Source organism: Euprymna scolopes, chromosome 27 (genome assembly GCF_053919585.1).
Source record: "Euprymna scolopes isolate OS-2025 chromosome 27, ASM5391958v1, whole genome shotgun sequence".
NCBI lineage: Eukaryota > Metazoa > Mollusca > Cephalopoda > Sepiida > Sepiolidae > Euprymna > Euprymna scolopes.
The window spans coordinates 97,533,410-97,554,327 of NC_136508.1; the positions used below are offsets into that span (position 1 = coordinate 97,533,410).

General features: G+C 33.4%; 1 protein-coding gene across 1 annotated transcript in view; it reads left to right on the forward strand.

Moving 5' to 3' along the window:
- The window catches only part of LOC145249035 (ubiquitin-fold modifier-conjugating enzyme 1), a 67,775-nt gene that overhangs the window by 31,071 nt on the left and 15,786 nt on the right, over positions 1–20,918 (forward strand). Inside the window, exon 2 of the mRNA XM_080110896.1 lies at positions 15,065–15,196. Within this exon, the coding sequence (XP_079967022.1) occupies positions 15,065–15,196 (132 nt within the window). The remainder of the gene's footprint in view (positions 1–15,064; positions 15,197–20,918) is intronic.

Here is a 20,918-nt window from a genome sequence, read left to right on the forward strand (position 1 = left end):
TCGGTAATTTAGGACAGAATCGGTAATTGTATTAGAATCGGTAATTGTATTGGAATCGGTAATTTAGAACTGAATCAGTAACTGTATTGGAATCAGTAATTTAGGACAGAATTGCTAATTTAGAACAGAATCGGTAAGTTAGAACAGAATCGGTAATTGTATCGGAATCAGTAATTTGGAACAGAATCAGTAATTGTATTGGAATCAGTAATTTAGAACAGAATCGGTTATTGTATTGGAATCAGTAATTTAGAACCGAATCGGTTATTGTATCGGAATCAGTAATTTGGAACAGAATAGGTTATTTAGAACAGAATCGGTAATTGTATCGGAATCAGTAATTGGGAACAGAATCGGTTATTTAGAACAGAATCGGTATTTGTATCGGAATCAGTAATTTAGAACAGAATCGGTAATTGTATCGGAATCAGTAATTTGGAACAGAATCGGTTATTTAGAACAGAATCTGTAATTGTATCGGAATCAGTAATTGGGAACAGAATCGGTTATTGTATTGGAATCAGTAAGTTAGAACAGAATCGGTTATTGTATCAGAATCAGTAATTTAGAACAGAATCGGTTATTGTATCGGAATCAGTAATTTGGAACAGAATCGGTTATTTAGCACAGAATCGGTAATTGTATCGGAATTAGTAATTTAGAGCAGAATCGGTTATTGTATTGGAATCAGTAATTTAGACCAGAATCGGTTATTGTATCGGAATCAGTAATTTAGAACAGAAGCGGTAATTGTATCGGAATCAGTAATTTAGACCAGAATCGGTTATTGTATTGGAATCAGTAATTTAGAACAGAATCGGTTATTGTATCAGAATCAGTAATTTAAAACAGAATCGGTTATTGTATCGGAATCAATAATTTGGAACAGAATCGGTTATTTAGAACAGAATCGGTTTTTGTATCGGAATCAGTCATTTAGACCATAATCGGTTATTGTATTGGAATCAGTAATTTAGAACAGAATCGGTTATTGTATCAGAATCAGTAATTTAGAACAGAATCGGTAATTGTATCGGAATCAGTAATTTAGAACAGAATCGGTAATTGTATCGGAATCAGTAATTTGGAACAGAATCTGTAATTGTATTGGAATCAGTAATTTAGACCAGAATCGGTTATTGTATTGGAATCAGTAATTTAGAACAGAATCGGTAATTGTATCGGAATCAGTAATTTAGAACAGAATCGGTTATTGTATCGGAATCAGTAATTTGGAACAGAATCGGTTATTTAGAACAGAATCGGTAATTGTATTGGAATCAGTAATTTAGAACAGAATCGGTAATTGTATCGGAATCAGTAATTTGGAGCAGAATCGGTTATTTAGAACAGAATCGGTAATTGTATCGGAATCATAATTGGGAACAGAATCGCTTATTTAGAACAGAATCGGTAATTGTATCGGAATCAGTAATATAGAACAGAATCGGTTATTGTATCGGAATCAGTAATTATGAACAGAATCGGTTATTTAGAACAGAATCGGTAATTGTATCGGAATCAGTAATTTAGACCAGAATCGTTATTGTATTGGAATCGGTAATTTAGAACAGAATCGGTTATTGTATCGGAATCAGTAATTTAGAACAGAATCGGTTATTGCTTCGGAATCAGTAATTTAGAACAGAATCGGTAATTGTATCGGAATCAGTAATTTAGACCAGAATCGGTTATTGTATTGGAATCAGTAATTTAGAACAGAGACGGTTATTGTATCGGAATCAGTAATTTGGAACAGAATCGGTAATTGTATCGGAATCAGTAATTTAGAACAGAATCGGTTTTTGTATTGGAATCAGTAATTTAGAACAGAATCGGTTATTGTATCAAAATAAATAATTTAGAACAGAATCGGTTTTTGTATCGGAATCAGTAATTTAGAACAGAATCGGTAATTGTATCGGAATCAGTAATTTGGAACAGAATCTGTAATTGTATTGGAATCAGTAATTTAGAACAGAATCGGTAATTGTATCGGAATCAGTAATTTAGAACAGAATCGGTTATTGTATTGGAATCAGTAATTTAGAACAGAATCGGTAATTGTATCGGAATCAGTAATTGGGAACAGAATCGGTTATTGTATCGGAATCAGTAATTTGGGACAGAATCGGTTATTTAGAACAGAATCGGTAATTGTATCGGAATCAGTAATTTAGAACAGAATCGGTTATTGTATTTGAATCAGTAATTTAGAACAGAATCGGTTATTGTATCGGAATCAGTAATTTAGAACAGAATCGGTAATTGTATTGGAATCAGTAATTTAAACCAGAATCGGTTATTGTATTGGAATCAGTAATTTAGACCAGAATCGGTTATTTTATTGGAATCAGTAATTTAAAACAGAATCGGTTATTGTATCGGAATCAGTAATTTGGAACAGAATCGGTAATTGTATCGGAATCAGTAATTTAGACCAGAATCGGTTATTGTATTGGAATCAGTAATTTGGAACAGAATCGGTAATTGTATCGGAATCAGTAATTTAGAACAGAATCGGTTATTGTATTGAAATCAGTAATTTGGAACAGAATCGGTAATTGTATCGGAATCAGTAATTTAGACCAGAATCGGTTATTGTATTGAAATCAGTAATTTAGAACAGAATCGGTTAGTGTATCATAATCAGTAATTTAGAACAGAATCGGTTATTGTATCGGAATCAATAATTTGGAACAGAATCGGTAATTGTATCGGAATCAGTAATTTAGAACAGAATCGGTTATTGTATCAGAATCAGTAATTTAGAACAGAATCGATAATTGTATCGGAATCAGTAATTTAGAACAGAATCGGTTATTGTATCATAATCAGTAATTTAGAACAGAATCGGTTATTGTATCGGAATCAATAATTTGGAACAGAATCGGTAATTGTATCAGAATCAGTAATTTAGAACAGAATCGGTTATTGTATTGGAATCAGTAATTTAGAAAAGAATCGGTTATTGTATCGGAATCAGTAATTTAGAACAGAATCGGTAATTGTATCGGAATCAGTAATTTAGACCAGAATCGGTTATTGTATTGGAATCAGTAATTTAGAACAGAATCGGTTATTGTATCGGAATCAGTAATTTGGAACAGAATCGGTAATTGTATCGGAATCAGTAATTTAGACCAGAATCGGTTATTGTATTGGAATCAGTAATTTAGAACAGAATCGGTTATTGTATCATAATCAGTAATTTAGAACAGAATCGGTTATTGTATTGGAATCAGTAATTTGGAACAGAATCGGTAATTGTATCGGAATCAGTAATTTAGAACAGAATCGGTTATTGTATTGGAATCAGTAATTTAGAACAGAATCGGTTATTGTATCGGAATCAGTAATTTAGGACAGAATCGGTAATTGTATCGGAATCAGTAATTTAGAACAGAATCGGTAACTGTATTGGAATCAGTAATTTAGACCAGAATCAGTTGGGAATTAAGAACAGAATCTGTAATTGTATCGGAATCAAGGGAAAATATTGGAATCGTCCCATTTCTACTCTAAACATTGTTTTTTTTTGTTTTATTTTTTCAACAACTACTTTTTAAGGCTGTAAATGTGTAATCACTTTGAAGCAGTTTGAGCTCACTTTTATATTTTTGGTGAATTAGCACGGAATGCTGGACCCTAACAATAACATTTTTGTTTGTTTATTTAAAAACTCTAAACGGACTTTGATAATAACATCTTTATTTTTTGTTTCAAAACAAAATTTGGTTGTCATTAATTAATAATTAATTCTTTTGCACTCAGTGACTCCAAACTAATTTCTACCTTTGGACTTTCTCCATTCGTCGGGTTTTGTACTTTAACGGCTTTGACCTTTGTGTTATTTGATATTCTCGTCTAAATAAAATGAAAAACAATTGTTTATTTTTGTACCTGCTAAAAATTCTGTTTTTCAAATAATTGTTTTTTTATTTCCTTGTCGTGTGTAAACCTCGGCTTGTCCGATCTTTGGCCAACGTCACAGATGAGCGTCTTGTTTTGTTCACAAAATCTCTGCATTTATTTTTTGTTTTTCTTGTGGTTTTTGAGCGTCGCATGAATCTTTTTTTTTTTTCCCATACGACCATCACGAAAATAAAAAATTCAAATCTGAGGGATGGTCTCCTTTTCATCACTCGATGACAACTCGTAATGACTGCAATATTGTTTTTTATTTTACTGGTGTTTTGCCATTTATCAAAGAGCTAAAACCACTCGAGGATAAAGGCTAGTGAAATTATGAAAGAAATTGAACATGATGCATGCAATGTAATAGTAGTGCCTGTAGATATAAAAATATTTAATGTTATACTAGCAGACTTGTGGAAATTCTACGGAGGTTACATTCATATGTAATATATTGATGTTGACATTCTATATATGTTCAGTATAAATGGAAACGCTCTGATATTGTAGCTCTTTTGTTAAAACTGCAAAAGTATTTATCCAAGCTAGTAGGAACGCCCAGCATAGCCTGGTCGTAAATTACACGTAAATATATTTTAATTCCTGAAGATTTTGTATATATTATTATAGAGTTAATGTTCTATTGATTTTTTTTTATATATTATAAAAAAAATATATTTATATGACTTGGGTGCATTAGCTTGAATCGAAACCGAAATAAAAACATGTAAAAAAATATATGTATCTATATATATATATATATATATATATATATATATATATATAAAATGAAAATTACAATTGAATTTACCAAAATGATCCAAGATGGTAAAATTAAAGTAAATTATAAATATTAAAGAATTAATATTTATAAAATTATCTCAGCCAGATGTAAAAGCTCGATAAAACCAAATAAGAAATAGAGCTTATAATATAAGCAAACAGTTAATAAAATATGTTAAAAAACACTTTGAAATGAGTTAAAAACATATTTAATCTGAAAAGGAAACACTAGATAAATGGATAGTCCTTAATCCACGGAGTTTCGAAGAAATGCTTTCCTTCTCATCAGAGGGTAGGAATTAGCAAAATGCGGGATCGGATTTTGCATGCAGAAGTATTTGATGAAACAACAAGTAAGTCAGAGATCTTACTTGAAAACAAAAAAAAAGTGAAGCAGAGGGAATATGGTGAAGAAAAAGGTGATTACACATGAATTGTTAGTCTGGTGGAAGATAAAAAATCCAGTGATGGTAAAATCCAAATGTAAAACTTCAAGAAAATTAAAAGAATTTCCATTTGTACAAGTAAAATCCAATAGCCTTATATGTAATATACTGAGTTTGTGTAATTCAGTAAATTTTCATATACCAATAGGTTTTAAGCCAAAAACGGTTGACTTTCACCCCCGCCTTTTTTTCTCTCTCTTCAAAAAATGCTACATTGCCTAAAGTGTGTTTATTCAAAAAGTCTGAAGAAATGCTGGTTTTTGAAAATTTTCAAACGATATAATGCTTGAAATTGTCGAACTAGACATTGAAACAATTGTAATGTAAAATTAAATACACTTTTTGTTGCCATCAACACCTTGTCTTGAAGTCTTGATTTTCTACACACACTATAGTGTATATATATATATATAATATATATATATATATATATATATATATATATATATATATATATATATATATATATATAAACTTGAGTTCCTTAAGCCATAATTGAAACCCAAACCAAAACTTATGAAGATTAGGGTAGGTTGATTTTTAACTTTTTTGGAAAATGTAAAATGTCGGCGCAAAGAAAGTTGCACACACATATGGAGAGTACAAATATAAAAAAACCTTGGTTCATAACATCAGTTGATGGGCGTTTGATTTTAAAGATTATCTTCTTTGAGACGCGGAAAAGTCCTTATCTTTTGAAGATTTATATGAAATTATTTAGTATTTTACAGTTTTAATCGTTATAAGTAGTGTGTTTATGTAAATAAATTATATAATGACTGATATGTTTAAAATTCAAAAAAATATAATTGCTCCCCCTCCAAAATATTTTTCAAATGCCACATTTTACTTTATTGCATTATAACTGTAACAGATAACAAAAATAATTAATTCTTTTTACTGTCATTGAAAAAAATGTTTTAATTCTGTTTGGAGAAAAAGGTTTCATATAAACTAAAACAAATTGTTTACCTTCCTCTAGGAAGTTGTCTATGCTTGTATAAAACACAAAATTGCCAAGTACGAAATAAAGCTCTTTTTTTTTAACATAATGTCAAAATTCTCCCTATAATATCTCTTTCGAAGCAAAAAATGGCCTAATTTCATGGCATAAAATTTTAGTAATTATATGTCTATGTCTTGCTTCAAGTCCATAGACTGATTGGCAGACTTCGAGTGTTCATTTTACGGCCCTTTCGACAATATGTGAATGTGCAGGCAAATCAGGTAACTCTGGCTTTCTGCTGCTTGTCATTAATTCCTGAAGTTCATGATCTGATAATTCTTCAGTCAATGCTGGCTCTGACACTCCACTTTAAGAAAGGTCTATCAAATGTGACCAATGTAAAGCGTCAAAATTTATTGTTGAATTTTTTAAACCCTTTTTTCACTTGTTCCCCACTCCTGAAAAAGAAACGAGAAATCAAATTATTTTATTGACTTGAACAAATGAACACAACTTTTATTTTTTTCATTAAAATACTAATTTAAAATGGACGTGTAAATAAATGTAAACAATTTGATCATTTTTATGTGAATAAATGTTTACTTATATTGTTAAAATCATTTTTATAGCCTCTTCTCTCGCTTCCATTTCGTCTGATTTTAACATTGAAAAACTAAATATTTTCAGGCAAAATAGCAACAGCAATTTCTTGAATTTCTGGAGACTGTCATTACAACTTGCAATTAGCAGGTCACACGAACAAGATGAAATGTCAAATAATTTGTCAAGTTTTTTGACAAGAAAATATTTGGCAAATGTGGATAAATATTTTCTATTTATTTACTTAACTTTTTTTTTTCTTTTTTTTTTTACACAGTGATCACCACTTATGAAGGCCCAGAAGCCACTCAGGGATAAGGGTTATTACAAGTACATTACGTTAGTGTGGAGATTTGATGGAGTGTTTACTTAAGGGGGCGGTTCATTAGGAATTTGTTAACATTAGACTTGAAGACATCCAAGTTGTAGTCCGGAGGGAAGCAGGCAGATGGAACAGAGTTCCACAGGCGTGCAGTTCTAAGAAAGAAGCTTTGTTCATGGAATCCGCGTTTTGATTTAGGCACAGATACTTAACTGTTTTAAAGAAGGTGTCCTGCAATTTGTGTGCAATCTACAGTTCAGTCAGTAGAGGCAAATGGGTATTTACTGCCTTCCAAATATCCATAATATTATTTGCCATTAATTATGAAAGAACAAATATATTTAAAGTTGGATGAGAATTCTCCATATAATAACTATATTTGATAACTTTGTGGAAAATAGGGAGTTCTGTTGTATTTAATGGAGAAGGTGGGCCCGCAATTTTTGTAGAATCAGTACTACGTGTAGAAATAGTTTGTTTCCGACTCCTTGTTATAAAAATATCTGCAAAAAATATATTTTATGATATTGTTAGAAATTAAACAAAGGAAATAATTAATTAAAAATGAAATTAGGGAAAAAGGTAAATATCAAAAAAAGAAATAATAATTATTATTTTACATACCGAACAGTATAAAACACGAGTCAAATAATTCTCTGAGAAATAGCCTTGTGAGGAAAAATGTTTTTTTTAATAAATAATTATTTAATAGCACAAATATTTAAAATATAACTTTTCTTTTTCTTAATAATTAAAGTTTGCTAAGACATAAAATGCAAAATGTAATTATTCTTATATTTGAATTAAGCCGGTCAACGCAGTAAACACACGTGAGTCTTTGAGTAAACATGAAAATGAAACCGATTACGTGACGGTGTACAAAGAAAAATTACCCACCTAAAATAAAGCCCTGGATTATTGTTTTTTTAATTTATTTTAAATGAAATATTTTTCAGGATTTCTTTTTTTATTGACTCTGATTTAGTTTTCGGAAAAAAGACATAGATATTACAAACAAAATAAACAAATATTGCTTACACTATCTTTATTTTTTTTCTTCAAAACCGGCATTAATATGACATATTCTTTCATTTAACACCAGCATCTGGCAACATAGCGACGGAATATTGAATGTTTTCAATCTTTAAATTCAATTGCTCAAAAATCGATAGAGTTTTGGAAAAAAATATTTTGTGTGGTTATTCTCAATGTTATTTGACAACTTTCTCTACACAGACATAGTCGTGATGCCAGAATTGACCTACCCCAATGAAGAATTCTCGATAAAATTAGTTATAAAAAAATAGATGACTTCAGTGCCATCATAATTGAAACCAAAACCAAAATTTATGAAGAATTCTTGTTAAAATTATTTATGACAAGAAATGGAAGTCCATAACAATTAAACGACCCGGATGTAAGTGTGACACACACGCTATCATCATCATCATCATCATCATCATCATCATCATCATCACCATCATCACCACCATCATCATCACCATCATCATCATCATCATCATCACCACCATGCAGTCCGTCAATCTTGACGATAAATAGTTGGGGCCTCCGTGCTTTATCCCTCGGTGTTGGCGTAGTCTCACTCCATCACCACAGGACTTTCCACCTTGGCTCCAAACTTGCTTGCGCAGTTTACGTGCAGTATCTGTTGCGCATCAGATAGACACCATCTGAACCTCCAATGCTCATGTCCGGTGGAGCAAACCTGCAACGACTGGCAGCAGAGGAAGCCGCAGCTTCTGGCTGAAAGTAATCTCAGTGAGGTAAACAGTAACCCTATCGTGTCTGCTACTACGCCTTTTCTTTCTGGATTAGGTTCCATAGCCTTTTAATGAAAACTGCAAGGTAGCAGTAGGATTTGAAGTCAGAGTTCCCATCTCTTACACTTTTGCTGTAATAAGGCCTACAAGCAGTGGTGTTTGATTTTGGGGTTGGTTCCTCTAGTCTTTGCCCAACCAAGGGCACCTACAAGGCAGTGGGGTAGGGGGTGTGTAGTGTGCCAGGGCATGTCCACACATCAGTGGGCCATAACGCACTACCTCTGGGGTCCCCTACTAATCCGAGATCTCCTACAAGTTTAGCCAGGTAACCAAGTGCTATCATATTAAGATCTAGATAAAAGGAATTTGGTCTGTGAGTTCGTTCTCCATGGACTCAAAATGGCTTGGTCAATTTTTATGAAATTTCACACGATAACACCATACTTTATGTGCCTGGCAGTGTTCTGAGATAGGTTTTGTGTCAGAATGTCTTTGATAAGTATCGATAATCAATAAAATCCAATCAATAAAGGAACACGCAATTTTGACCAAAGTTAACACCTTACACCACTTCATCACTTAGATCGCAAGTGCATTTGAGAATTAAAAACGATTTTTTTTTTTATCATTAAATTCAGCCAGGAAATGAGTCAGCAGTTTTTTTTTAAATCAAAATTTAAAAGTTAGTATAGGATGGAATGATAAAATTGTTGTCCTAGAAAAGACGACATGATTCCATTTCTGTTTGATAAAAACTGGTTTTCTTTTTTTGTTGCAGACCATCTATTAGTGGGCCAGTTGTGTACAAATCCCAAGAGTGATAGGAGCCTTCTATCATGTCTGAAAGTGACACAATGTTCAACGAGCAAGATCAGAGATGTGCCGCTGTGCAATTCATGCTCTCTACCGATCCAAGTTATGGCAACAGGACCATTGCCAGCACCCTCAAAATGCATCACTGGATTGCCATGAATAACAGGTATGTGCCCAGAGTGATGAAAACAAAGTTTCCGGCCACGGTTATGGTCTTTGATGTGCTTTCAAATGTGGGCCACATCATGCCACCTCACATCTTCAAAGTCGGTTTAAAAGTCAACACCAAAGTGTACCTGGATGTGCTGAAGAGTGTGGTGATCTTCTAGTGCAGATCCTGGGTATGACAGCAGGACTCCGCGCTGGCCCACAAGTACAAAGAGACCCAGACTTGACCTCAGAAGGAGTGCTATGACTTTGTACCTTTCTCTCACTGCCCCGCTCCTCCGCCGACCTAAACCCGTTGGACTACGTTTAGTCATACGTTGAGAACATCACCAACATGACCCTCCCACAACACTGAAGCTAACCTGATCGCAGTCATCCGCTGAGTATTCACTGAGCTCCCAGTGGCGCATGTGGAAAAGGTATGCTCTCAGTTCCAGATCCGTATCAAGGCGGTGATTGAGGCTGAAGGCGGCTACATTGAATAGATGTCAGTTCCACTACGTAATCAACTTGCCTGGATTGATTTTTTCAATAAAAGTTTTAAAATAAATCTGTTGTGTTGTTTTCTTTAGAACAACACTGTTAGCGTTCCATCGTGTAGATGTTAACTCTGGATTTAATATGTCGTTGCTCTACAAAGAAAAAAGGGGGGAGAAACTTAGTTTTAGTAGTGCTCTGGAGGCATACTTAACTTTATTTGGTAGCTTCAGTAGTACTTTTGTGGTTTATTTTTTTTTTTTTATTCCGCACTTAAGAAGAAAAGGATTTTTCTCTTTTCTGTGTGTGTTAGTGGGGGACAGATTTTAGCACTGCTCTGGGGGCCTACTTAATTTTATATAGACACACATAAATTAATATAAAAAATTTATATAGGCACTCAAATTAATATAAAAAGTTTATATAGACACTCATAAATTAATATAAAAATAGTATATAGACACTCATAAATTAATACAAAAAATTTATATAGGCACTCATAAATTAATATAAAAATAGTATATAGATGCTCATGAATTGATATAAAAAATTTATATAGGCGCTCAAATTAATATAAAAAGTTTATATAGGCAGTCATAAATTAATATAAAAATAGTATATAGATGCTCATGAATTTAATATAAAAAAAATATATAGACACTCATAAATTAATATAAAAAATTTACATAGACACTCATAAATTAATATAATGTTTATATAGACACTCATAAACTAATATAATGTTTATATAGACGTTCATAAATTAATGTAATGTTTATATAGACACTCATAAATTAATATAAAAAAATTATATAGGCACTCATAAATTAATATAAAAAATTATATAGGCACTCATAAATTAATATAAAAAATTATATAGGCACTCATAAATTAATATAAAAAAATTATACAGGCACTCATAAATTAATATAAAAAAATTATATAGACACTCATAAATTAATATTAAAAAATCCTTGTGCTTATTGTACAGTTATTTTAAAGGAATGTGCTTGGATGAACTCATTGCACTTGTGGTTCCTTGATGTAAATACTCACAACTAACCTGGCAAAATCCTGCCCCTTCATTGTATAGGTCCCTAGATAGTAGGAACTTTCAATTCTAATAGTTACTCCCCTCAAAACTGCCAGACTTTGGAATTCTCTCCCTGTTTCCTGCTTTCCTGACTGTACTAACATGCAGAAATTTAAATGAAATTCAAACAAACATCTTGTTGCTCAACTCCCTACATTGTCCCGCTATAAACATGGGCCCAAATTGCAGTTATAAACAAACAACAGCAATAAATAAATAAAATATCCAACCTGGCATTTATTTTTTAACAATTTATTACCGTTACGTTTGGTACCTCTTAAAAAGTCTCTCCTGTCACCTGTCCATTTTTGCCGGGCACATGTTTATCTTTTTTCCGACCACATGCTGGGCTCAGCCAGCCCAGTCTCATCTTCACTTTTTACATTCATTCTCTTCGACTCCCACTTTGCTTCTCTCATTTCAAAACCTCTTAAAAATCTCTCACCATCGTCCATGTTGCCCGGTGTACACTTTTCGTCTTCCTCTGACCGAATACCGGCCACAGCTGGTCCATTATTGTCCTCGACTTTACACGTCCATTTTCTTTGGCATAGACTTTCTTTCTCCTCCGACCACATGGTGCATTTTTTCTCCCTTTTGTTTTTTTGCTTTTTTCTTCTCGCGCTTCACACTTCCTAATTTGCATATGTGCGTTTTTCGGTTACTGCTGCTGCTGCTAATCTCTTCATAAGCCAGCCATCATTTGCTGCTGCTGCTATTTCCCCATGCGCTCATATGCGTTATGCTACAATAGTAGCTCTCTTACATCCAAGTTGTTTGGGATTAAAAAAAGGTTTTTAAAAAAAAAAATATATGACGATTCGAATGAGCACTCAACTTTATCATTGAGATATGAAATTTTGTTCTGGTCCAAAATTCTTCCAATATTAAAAAACAAAAATAAAGAAAAGTTTGTATGATGTGCGTACTCTTGACAAAACAAAAATGTCATATACCAAAAATCACGTAAATTGATCAAGTAGTTTTATTTTTAAGAAAATCAAATATTATGAATAACAGACAAATGACTGTTTTGTTTGTCATTTTGAAAACAATCTTTAAAAAAAAACAAAGGGAGATAACTAATACTGTTGTATAGGGAGGAAGGTGGTTCTACTCAGCCACGCTTCCTGGCTTCAAGTATACCTATTCACTCTCATGACTAACTCCAACTCTCTTCAACTGACTAAACTTCCTGACCTCCTGATCTCAGTTCCGTTACGTCATCATTCAAAAGGCACACATATCCCTTACATGTGACTTTTCCACGTATGTCTGCCCAATGTTATTTTGTTTATATTTAACCTAGCTAATTTATGTAAACATCTTCAGCTAAAACCCATTTCTACACTTTATTCTATAAACAATAACTAACTCCCAATATAAACTATTTAAAGAATATCATTGAATAGATAGATAAATAGATAGATAGACAGACAGATCGATAATAGCTAATTAACTTTTAACAATGTTAATTATTCAACAATACAAACTTGAAAGATTTATGTTGTAATGCCTATTATTTCCCATTAATCACTTAAAAATGATTTTCTTTATAATGTAGAAATTTTATTTTCCTTTTTCTCTATTTACCTCCTCTTCCTTTTTTCCTACTATTAGTGTCTTTCTACTCTCTCCATCCCCTTCCTTTCCCCCTCTAATTGGTGTATTTTTTTATCTCCTTCTCTCCCCCTCTCTCAGTGTATCTGGTGCTACTACTTCTTGCTGTGTCACGCGGGATTCGATTGGCTAAAACATTGAGCACGCCATTTTAAAAAGAGTGAAACCAGCAGAAGCTGAGGAAGAAAAAAAAAAAACACCAGAGCGGTGTTGCGACGTTTGTAATACAAGAAGAAGTAATATTAACCATCAAAATTATTAAACTTACCAAACAAATCCTGAACGGAATCGAAATCAGATAAAATTATAAATTCGAGAAACAAGCAAAACAAAGTCTGTTTTCAATTTCCCATGACAACAGTTGGAATTACTGTTTTATTTGATAAAATAGTATCTATACGTTATTTCTGGATGAATAAATAAATAAATAATAAATGAATAAATAATAATAATAAATAATAATTAAATTCGATGTTAAATAACCCAAGAAAGGGTTGATATGCCGTGAAAAAAAGCAGGGTAAAAGAAATAAATTTTGGTAACGGATACTCCATCGATTTATTTCTAGTGGTGAGAAGTCAGATAAACTCAATTGGAAACTGCTAATGAGTTATGTATCTCAATTTTGCATTGAATAACATAAAAAAGGGGTAAGAAGTGTTGACGTGTTCCAACTACGGCAAATGTTTTTTTGTAAAAGTATAATTTTTAAAAGAGTTCTTAAGAACCGCCAGAGGGACTGATTTGGCAGCCCAGTTGAACTATACTTTTCCTTTTCTATCATTCTTTCCTTTTCTATTTTTCTTTTTGATAAAATTTTATACCAGTTTACCTTGGTCTCTCTTTTTTTTATTAAATTTCTTTTAGAACTCTTAGTCTCGTGCAACGGGATAAAATTCATTGAACGTAACAATAAAATTTCTGTTAATAAAACTAAAACTACTTGGTTAATCTATGTGATTTTGGGAATATGATATTTTTATTTTGTCATGGGCACACACATTATATAGATTTGTTTTTCCGTTTTTTTTTAAATATAGGGTGAATTCAGGACAAGAACTGAAATGTTTTTTCATTATCAACAAAATGTTTCGTAAAATCATTTTTAAACCCCACCCTACACAGTAGAGATCCCTAGGTGTAAAAAAAGCTTCAGTAGTTTCTTCCCCAGAACTGCTAGACTTTGGAACTCCCTTCCGGGTCCCTGCTTCCCCAACTGTACTGACATCCAGAAGTTCAAGTGTAATGTGAACAGACATCTTGCTGCCCAACTCCCTACATAGTACCCCTGTAGCTTATGTCCCTGATAGTAGCCCTCTACACCAAAGTGGCAATGTGCCTTGTTTGGGGTGAAAATGTAAAAAAAAAAAAAAAAAATGTTTCATAAAATCATTTTTTTTATTTTTTAAATATAGGGTGAATTCAGGACAAGAACTGAAATGTTTTTCATTATCAACAAAATACGTTTCGTAAAATCATTTTTTTTATTTTTTAAATATAGGGTGAATTCAGGACAAGAACTGAAATGTTTTTTCAGTATCAACAAAATACGTTTCATAAAATCGTTTTTTTTTTTTTTTAAATATAGGGTGAATTCAGGACAAGAACTGAAATGTTTTTTCATTATCAACAAAATACGTTTCATAAAATCGTTTTTTTTTTTTAAATATAGGGTGAATTCAGGACAAGAACTGAAATGTTTTTTCATTATCAACAAAATATGTTTCATAAAATCGTTTTTTTTTTTTTTTAAATATAGGGTGAATTCAGGACAATAACTGAAATGTTTTTTCATTATCAACAAAATACGTTTCATAAAATCGTTTTTTTTTTTTTTTAAATATAGGGTGAATTCAGGACAAGAACTGAAATGTTTTTTCATTATCAACAAAATAGGTTTCATAAAATCGTTTTTTTTTTTAAATATAGGGTGAATTCAGGACAAGAACTGAAATGTTTTTTCAGTATCAACAAAATACGTTTCATAAAATCGTTTTTTTTTTTTTTTTTAAATATAGGGTGAATTCAGGACAAGAACTGAAATGTTTTTTCATTATCAACAAAATACGTTTCATAAAATCGTTTTTTTTTTCTTCACAGTACGTGCAAAACAACAAAGATGCGGATAATGATTGGTTCCGACTCGAATCCAACAAAGAAGGAACAAGATGGTTCGGAAAATGTTGGTACGTCCACGAATTGCTCAAATACGAATTCGACGTCGAGTTTGATGTAAGTATACTTTTAGTAGCAGGACCTGTGTTTCAGCGTTGCTCAGGAAAATTGGGGAAACCCAGAAACTCTTTTTTTGCAATAAGGATTGATGAACTTGGAAATCCGCAAGAAATTTTGAAAGGAATCTTGCATTTAATCTATGTGGGTAGTATGCTCTAAAGTCACTATTAAATCTATGTACATATATCACCCATTAAATCTATGTACATATATCACCCATTAAATCTATATACATATATCACCCATTAAATCTATATACATATATCACCCATTAAATCTATATACATATATCACCCATTAAATCTATATACATATATCACCCATTAAATCTACATGCATATATCACCCATTAAATCTATATACATATATCACCCATTAAATCTATGTACATATATCACCCATTAAATCTATATACATATATCACCCATTAAATCTATATACATATATCACCCATTAAATCTATATACATATATCACCCATTAAATCTACATGCATATATCACCCATTAAATCTACATGCATATATCACCCATTAAATCTATATACATATATCACCCATTAAATCTATATACATATATCACCCATTAAATCTATATGCATATATCATCCATTAAATCTATATGCATATATCACCCATTAAATCTATATGCATATATATATATACAGGTTGTCCAAAAAGTCACTGAAGGGTTGAAAATCTTTGTCATTTTATTTTTAGTGATTATTTTTTTTCTCTATTTCAGATATTCTGTAGATAATATTTTGGAAATTAATTATAAATAAGTATAGCATTGAATAACGTACGCAAGTTGTAAAATTGTTTTACCAAAATCTCGAGTCAATTGTTTTGATTTAAAGAGTTTCTCAACAGCATTTCATATAAGAGATAGCCCAAGTCCCAACACAATTCAAAACATTGTGCAAACCCTGTAAGAATTGAAGGAAAAAATCAGGAACAAAATAAGGAAATTAAATCGCAATCCAGAGATTCTGCAATCTGTCATGAATAATATTTTGGAAAGAACACAAATATGCGAAGCTGAAAATGGGCAACATTTAAAAGACATTAGTTTTCATAAATAAAGATGGTTTGAATTTTGCATATTTTTTTTTAATTTCTCAATATCTTAGCCAAATTGTGTTAAAATTACGGAAAGATATCATAAAAGACAAAGAATCTATTTAAGTGCAAAACCCTTCAGTGACTTTTTGGACAATCTGTGTTAATTGGCAATGGGCAACACAATTATACATGAACTCTATAAGTTTTCCGGGGAATTACTGAGCCGACATAACTGAAATTTCCTATGAAACTTCACTATGATAATGTGCTAAGGTGCAGCGAACTTAGCATTATGGTATTTGTTTGATACGCATTTAAGTATTTATAGATATTAATATGAATTAGTCCCCACAATATCGCGTCTATGTTAACAAACCCCAAACTCTGCAAGAATTGAAGGAAAACATCAGGAACGAAATAAGGGAGTTCAATCGCAATCCAGAGATTCTGCAATCTGTCATGAATAATGTTTTGGAAAGAGCACAAATATGAGGAGCTGAAAATGGCCAACATTTAAAAGACATTATTTTTCATGAATAAAGATGGTTTGAGTTTTGAATTTTTTTTTTAAATTTCTCAATGTCTTAGTCAGATTGTGTTAAAATTACAGAAAAATCCTTCAGTAACTTTTTAGATATATATATATATATATATATATATATATATATATATATTAAGAGCAAACAGTTAATAAAACATGTTAAAAAACACTTTGAAAAAGAGTTAAAAACATATTTAATCCGAAAAGGAAACACTTGATAAGTGGATAGTCCTTAATCTGCGGCGTTTCAAAGAAATAATTTCCTTCTCGTCAGAGGGTAGGAATTAGCAAAATGCGGGATCGCATTTTACATTCAATGATAACATGGCTGACATTGTTTAATTTTTTTAATCGTTAGAAATGCGAAGAACAAAGATATGGAAAACCAGACGTGCTAGAAACATAATTCTAAAAAAAATATGTCCGATGACAGAAAGATTAAAGATTAAGATTGTGTAGCAAGAATCATTTTATTGTTCTCAAAAACCCGTGACATGGCGGATAAAGTACTTATTAAAATTATTTTATTAATAACACTCTACTGGAGGTCGAAGGTTCAATCCTCAGTGCAGGCAACACTCAAAAATATAATTGTGAATTACTTAGGACTTTTACCCAAAAAGAACGAGAGCATGCTGCCACCCTGGATTAAATAAAAAGTTCTGTTCGAAATTCCATGTAGATTCCAGAGTCTGACAAAATACACCTGAAGAAGGGTGTAGGTTCCATCTGTCGAAACTTGAGAATATCATTCAAGATGATAACCGTAATCTGAATAATCCTTATAATACAAAAAAAAAATGCAAATCTAAAATTAGTCTTTTTCTGTTCGTTAATATCTCCATCTCTCTCTGTTTTCCTCTCTGCAACTGAACTAAATAGTATTACTGCCTATGGTGTTATTCCCTTTATTTATAATGGACCATTCGAATTGTTTTACTCTTTCATTTGTTATCTTAAACTGTTAAACAGGGAGAGACACGGAAGCAAGAGTGATAGAAAATGAGTAAGAAATGAGAAATTGGATGCATAAATTGCAAACTGCTACTCAATCATGGCTGATGAAACGAGAGCATGCTACCCATGATGTGGTGGATAAAGTACTCTGTAAAAATAATTTGTAAATTACACTCTTCCAAAGGCTGAAGTTCCCATCCTCAGTGTGGGTCACACTCAAAATACAATTGCGAATTACTACTGCAGATTAAATAAAAATTCTGTTCAAAATTCCGTGCAGATTCCTGAGTTCGACAAGATACACCTGAAGAAGGTTGGGGGTTTTAAGCTTCTTTCTTAGAACTGCTCGCCTGTGGAACTCTCTTCCATTTGCCTGCTTTCCAGCTGACTACAATTTGGTAGTTTTCAAGTCCAGCATAAACAAATTCTTGATGACCCCGTTCCCTTAAGTAATCCAATTTACCAAATTTTCACTACTAACGATTACTACGACATTATCCCATTGACTACTGTACACTCATTAACCATTATCCTCGAGTGGCCTCCGAGCCTTGATAAGTTGTGACTCCTACCTAAAAAAAAAAAAAAAGAAATAGAGGGTACATTGCTCGAATCGTAAAAATAAACACTTAAGTAGTTCAAACTACCCGAACACACTATCCGATATTATGAGAATCTAAATAACACAAAGAATTATTGTAGTTATATCTTCCTTTTTTGGTTTTGCTGGGGATGGGGAATTCTACCAGGCCTACTACACAAGATTTCCAGCTACAGTATAACTGGAAATGTTTTCTCTATCATTAAGTCATTTCTCTCAGATAGGCTCATGAGAGTAGTTGTTGATGGGCAGAAATCAGAGGCCCACGGTATTAATGCTGGAGTCCCTCAGGGGTCCATACTGGGCCCAACTCTCTTCCTGATCTACATCAATGATCTCCCAAAACACATACTAAAATCTTTCGTTGACATCTATGCTGATGACACGACCATCTATGGCAACACATTAAAGGCCGTAAATGATGATGTTCTCTCTGATTCTCTCTCCTCTGATCTTGAGCGCGTGGTACAGTGGGGAAAGAGGTGGCTGGTTATCTTTAATGCATCTAAGACCAAGCTCCTATCTCTACATCATAAACGCTCTGATCCCCATCTGGCATCAATTAAAATGGATGGCTCTCGTCTAAGGGAGGCCCCAGGATTTGATAAGCTCCTGGGTTTGACCTTTACACCTGATCTTAAATGGAACACATACATCAAGTCTGTGGCCAAGGTCGCTGGGAAAATGGTGGGATCCTTCTACCGCTCCAGAAGATATCTCACTACTGATGCAATTCTCTATATAAGAGCCAAGTACGTCTAAAGATGGAGTACTGCTGCCACATCTGGGCGGGGGCTGCAAAAAACAGCATATCCTGCCTTGACTGAGTACAAAATAGACTCCGTGGCTTGGTGGGGGATGCCCTTTTCTCTACCCTGCAACCTCTTTCCCACAGAAGAGACGTACCGAGCCTGTCATTGTTTTATTGTTATTTCCATGGCAGGTGCTCGTCTGAGCTCCATTCTCTGGTCTCCTCTCGCCAATCTTTCTCAAAAAACACCCGACTAGCTGAAACCACCATCAATAATTTTCCCCACTCCCTATTTGTGCCTAAATCAAAACGTAGATACCATGAACAAAGCTTCTTTCTTAGAACTGCACGCCTGTGGAACTCTGTTCCGCTTGCCTGTTTCCCTCCCGACTTCAACCTGGATGTCTTCAAGTCCAACACAAACAAATTCCTGATGAACCGCCCCCCCCAAGTAATGACACCTTACCAATTCTCCAATACTATTGCTACACTATCCCTTTGATTACTGTACACACAATAACCCTTATCCCTGAGTGGCCATTGGGCCTTGATAAGTGGTGAACTCCATGTAAAAAAAAAAAAAAAAAAATGCTAAACATTTTCCTATTAGTTTTGTTACTCCAACCGAGAGATCTTTTTAAGATTCTAACCGTCCCTTTAAGTGCAATTTTTTGTATTCCTCTTGCACTTGGTTCACCGGGTATATTCGCCAGATAGTTTTTGAAATTCTTTTTCATTAATCCGGTTGCTCCTATAATGACTGGTATGATTGATACCTTCTTAAGATTCCAGTTTCTTTTCATGTCGTTCATAAGTACTTGCTATTTTGTTATTTTCTCCCTCTCTGCTCTGTTAAGGCCAGCATCATTAGAGACGCTTATTTTAACTAGGGTTGCTACTTTCTCCTTCTTGTCCCATACCACTTTGTCAGGCTTGATAGCCACATTTTCTAGGTAGGTAGCTGTAGAAATTTCATTGTCAAAGTGGATGGTGTATGACTTATTTCCAACTGTTCTTTCTGGTACATGTTCCCAAGACTTGCTACCTCCCCGACAAAATTGCCTCTGAGATGGGTATATATGCTGATGACACCACACTCTATAGCAGGCACAACAGGAAAATAAATGAACATATATCTAAAGTAATGGCAAAAACACTAGAGGATGACCTCCAATCAGTAGTGGAATGGGGACAAGAATGGATGGTCACGTTCAATGCCGCCAAGACTAAACTAGTTTCATTCAATAATTACAAGAAACCTTCTCTACCACCTATAGCAATGGCCAACGACTCTTTATCTGAGAGTCCCTCTTTCAAGCTCCTTGGCCTAACGTTCACAGGAAACATGAGTTGGAACAATTACATCGAGGGCATTGCCAGGGCCGCTGCAAGGAAGGTAGGCTCTCTCTACCGTGCTAGAAAACTACTAACACCCGAAAATATCCTGTACCTCTATAAGGCCACCATTCGCCCATGTATGGAGTATTGCTGTCATATTTGGGCTGGTGCATCGGCTACTAGTCTCTCGCTCCTTGACAGGGTTCAAAAGAGAGTCGCAAATCTGATAGGCCCTAAACTGGCATCTAAGCTTCAGCGTCTGTCCCATCGACAAAACGTTGCATCCCTCTACCTGTTCTACAAGTATTTTAATGGTGAATGCTCTGACGAACTGCAAGCACTTGTGCCCCCATGACGTGAACACCCTCGACAGACCCGACAAGCTGCAAAATCCAACCCTCACACTGTAGAGATCCCTAGATGTAAAAGATCTTTCTACTTTGGTAGTTTCTTCCCCAGAACCGCTAGA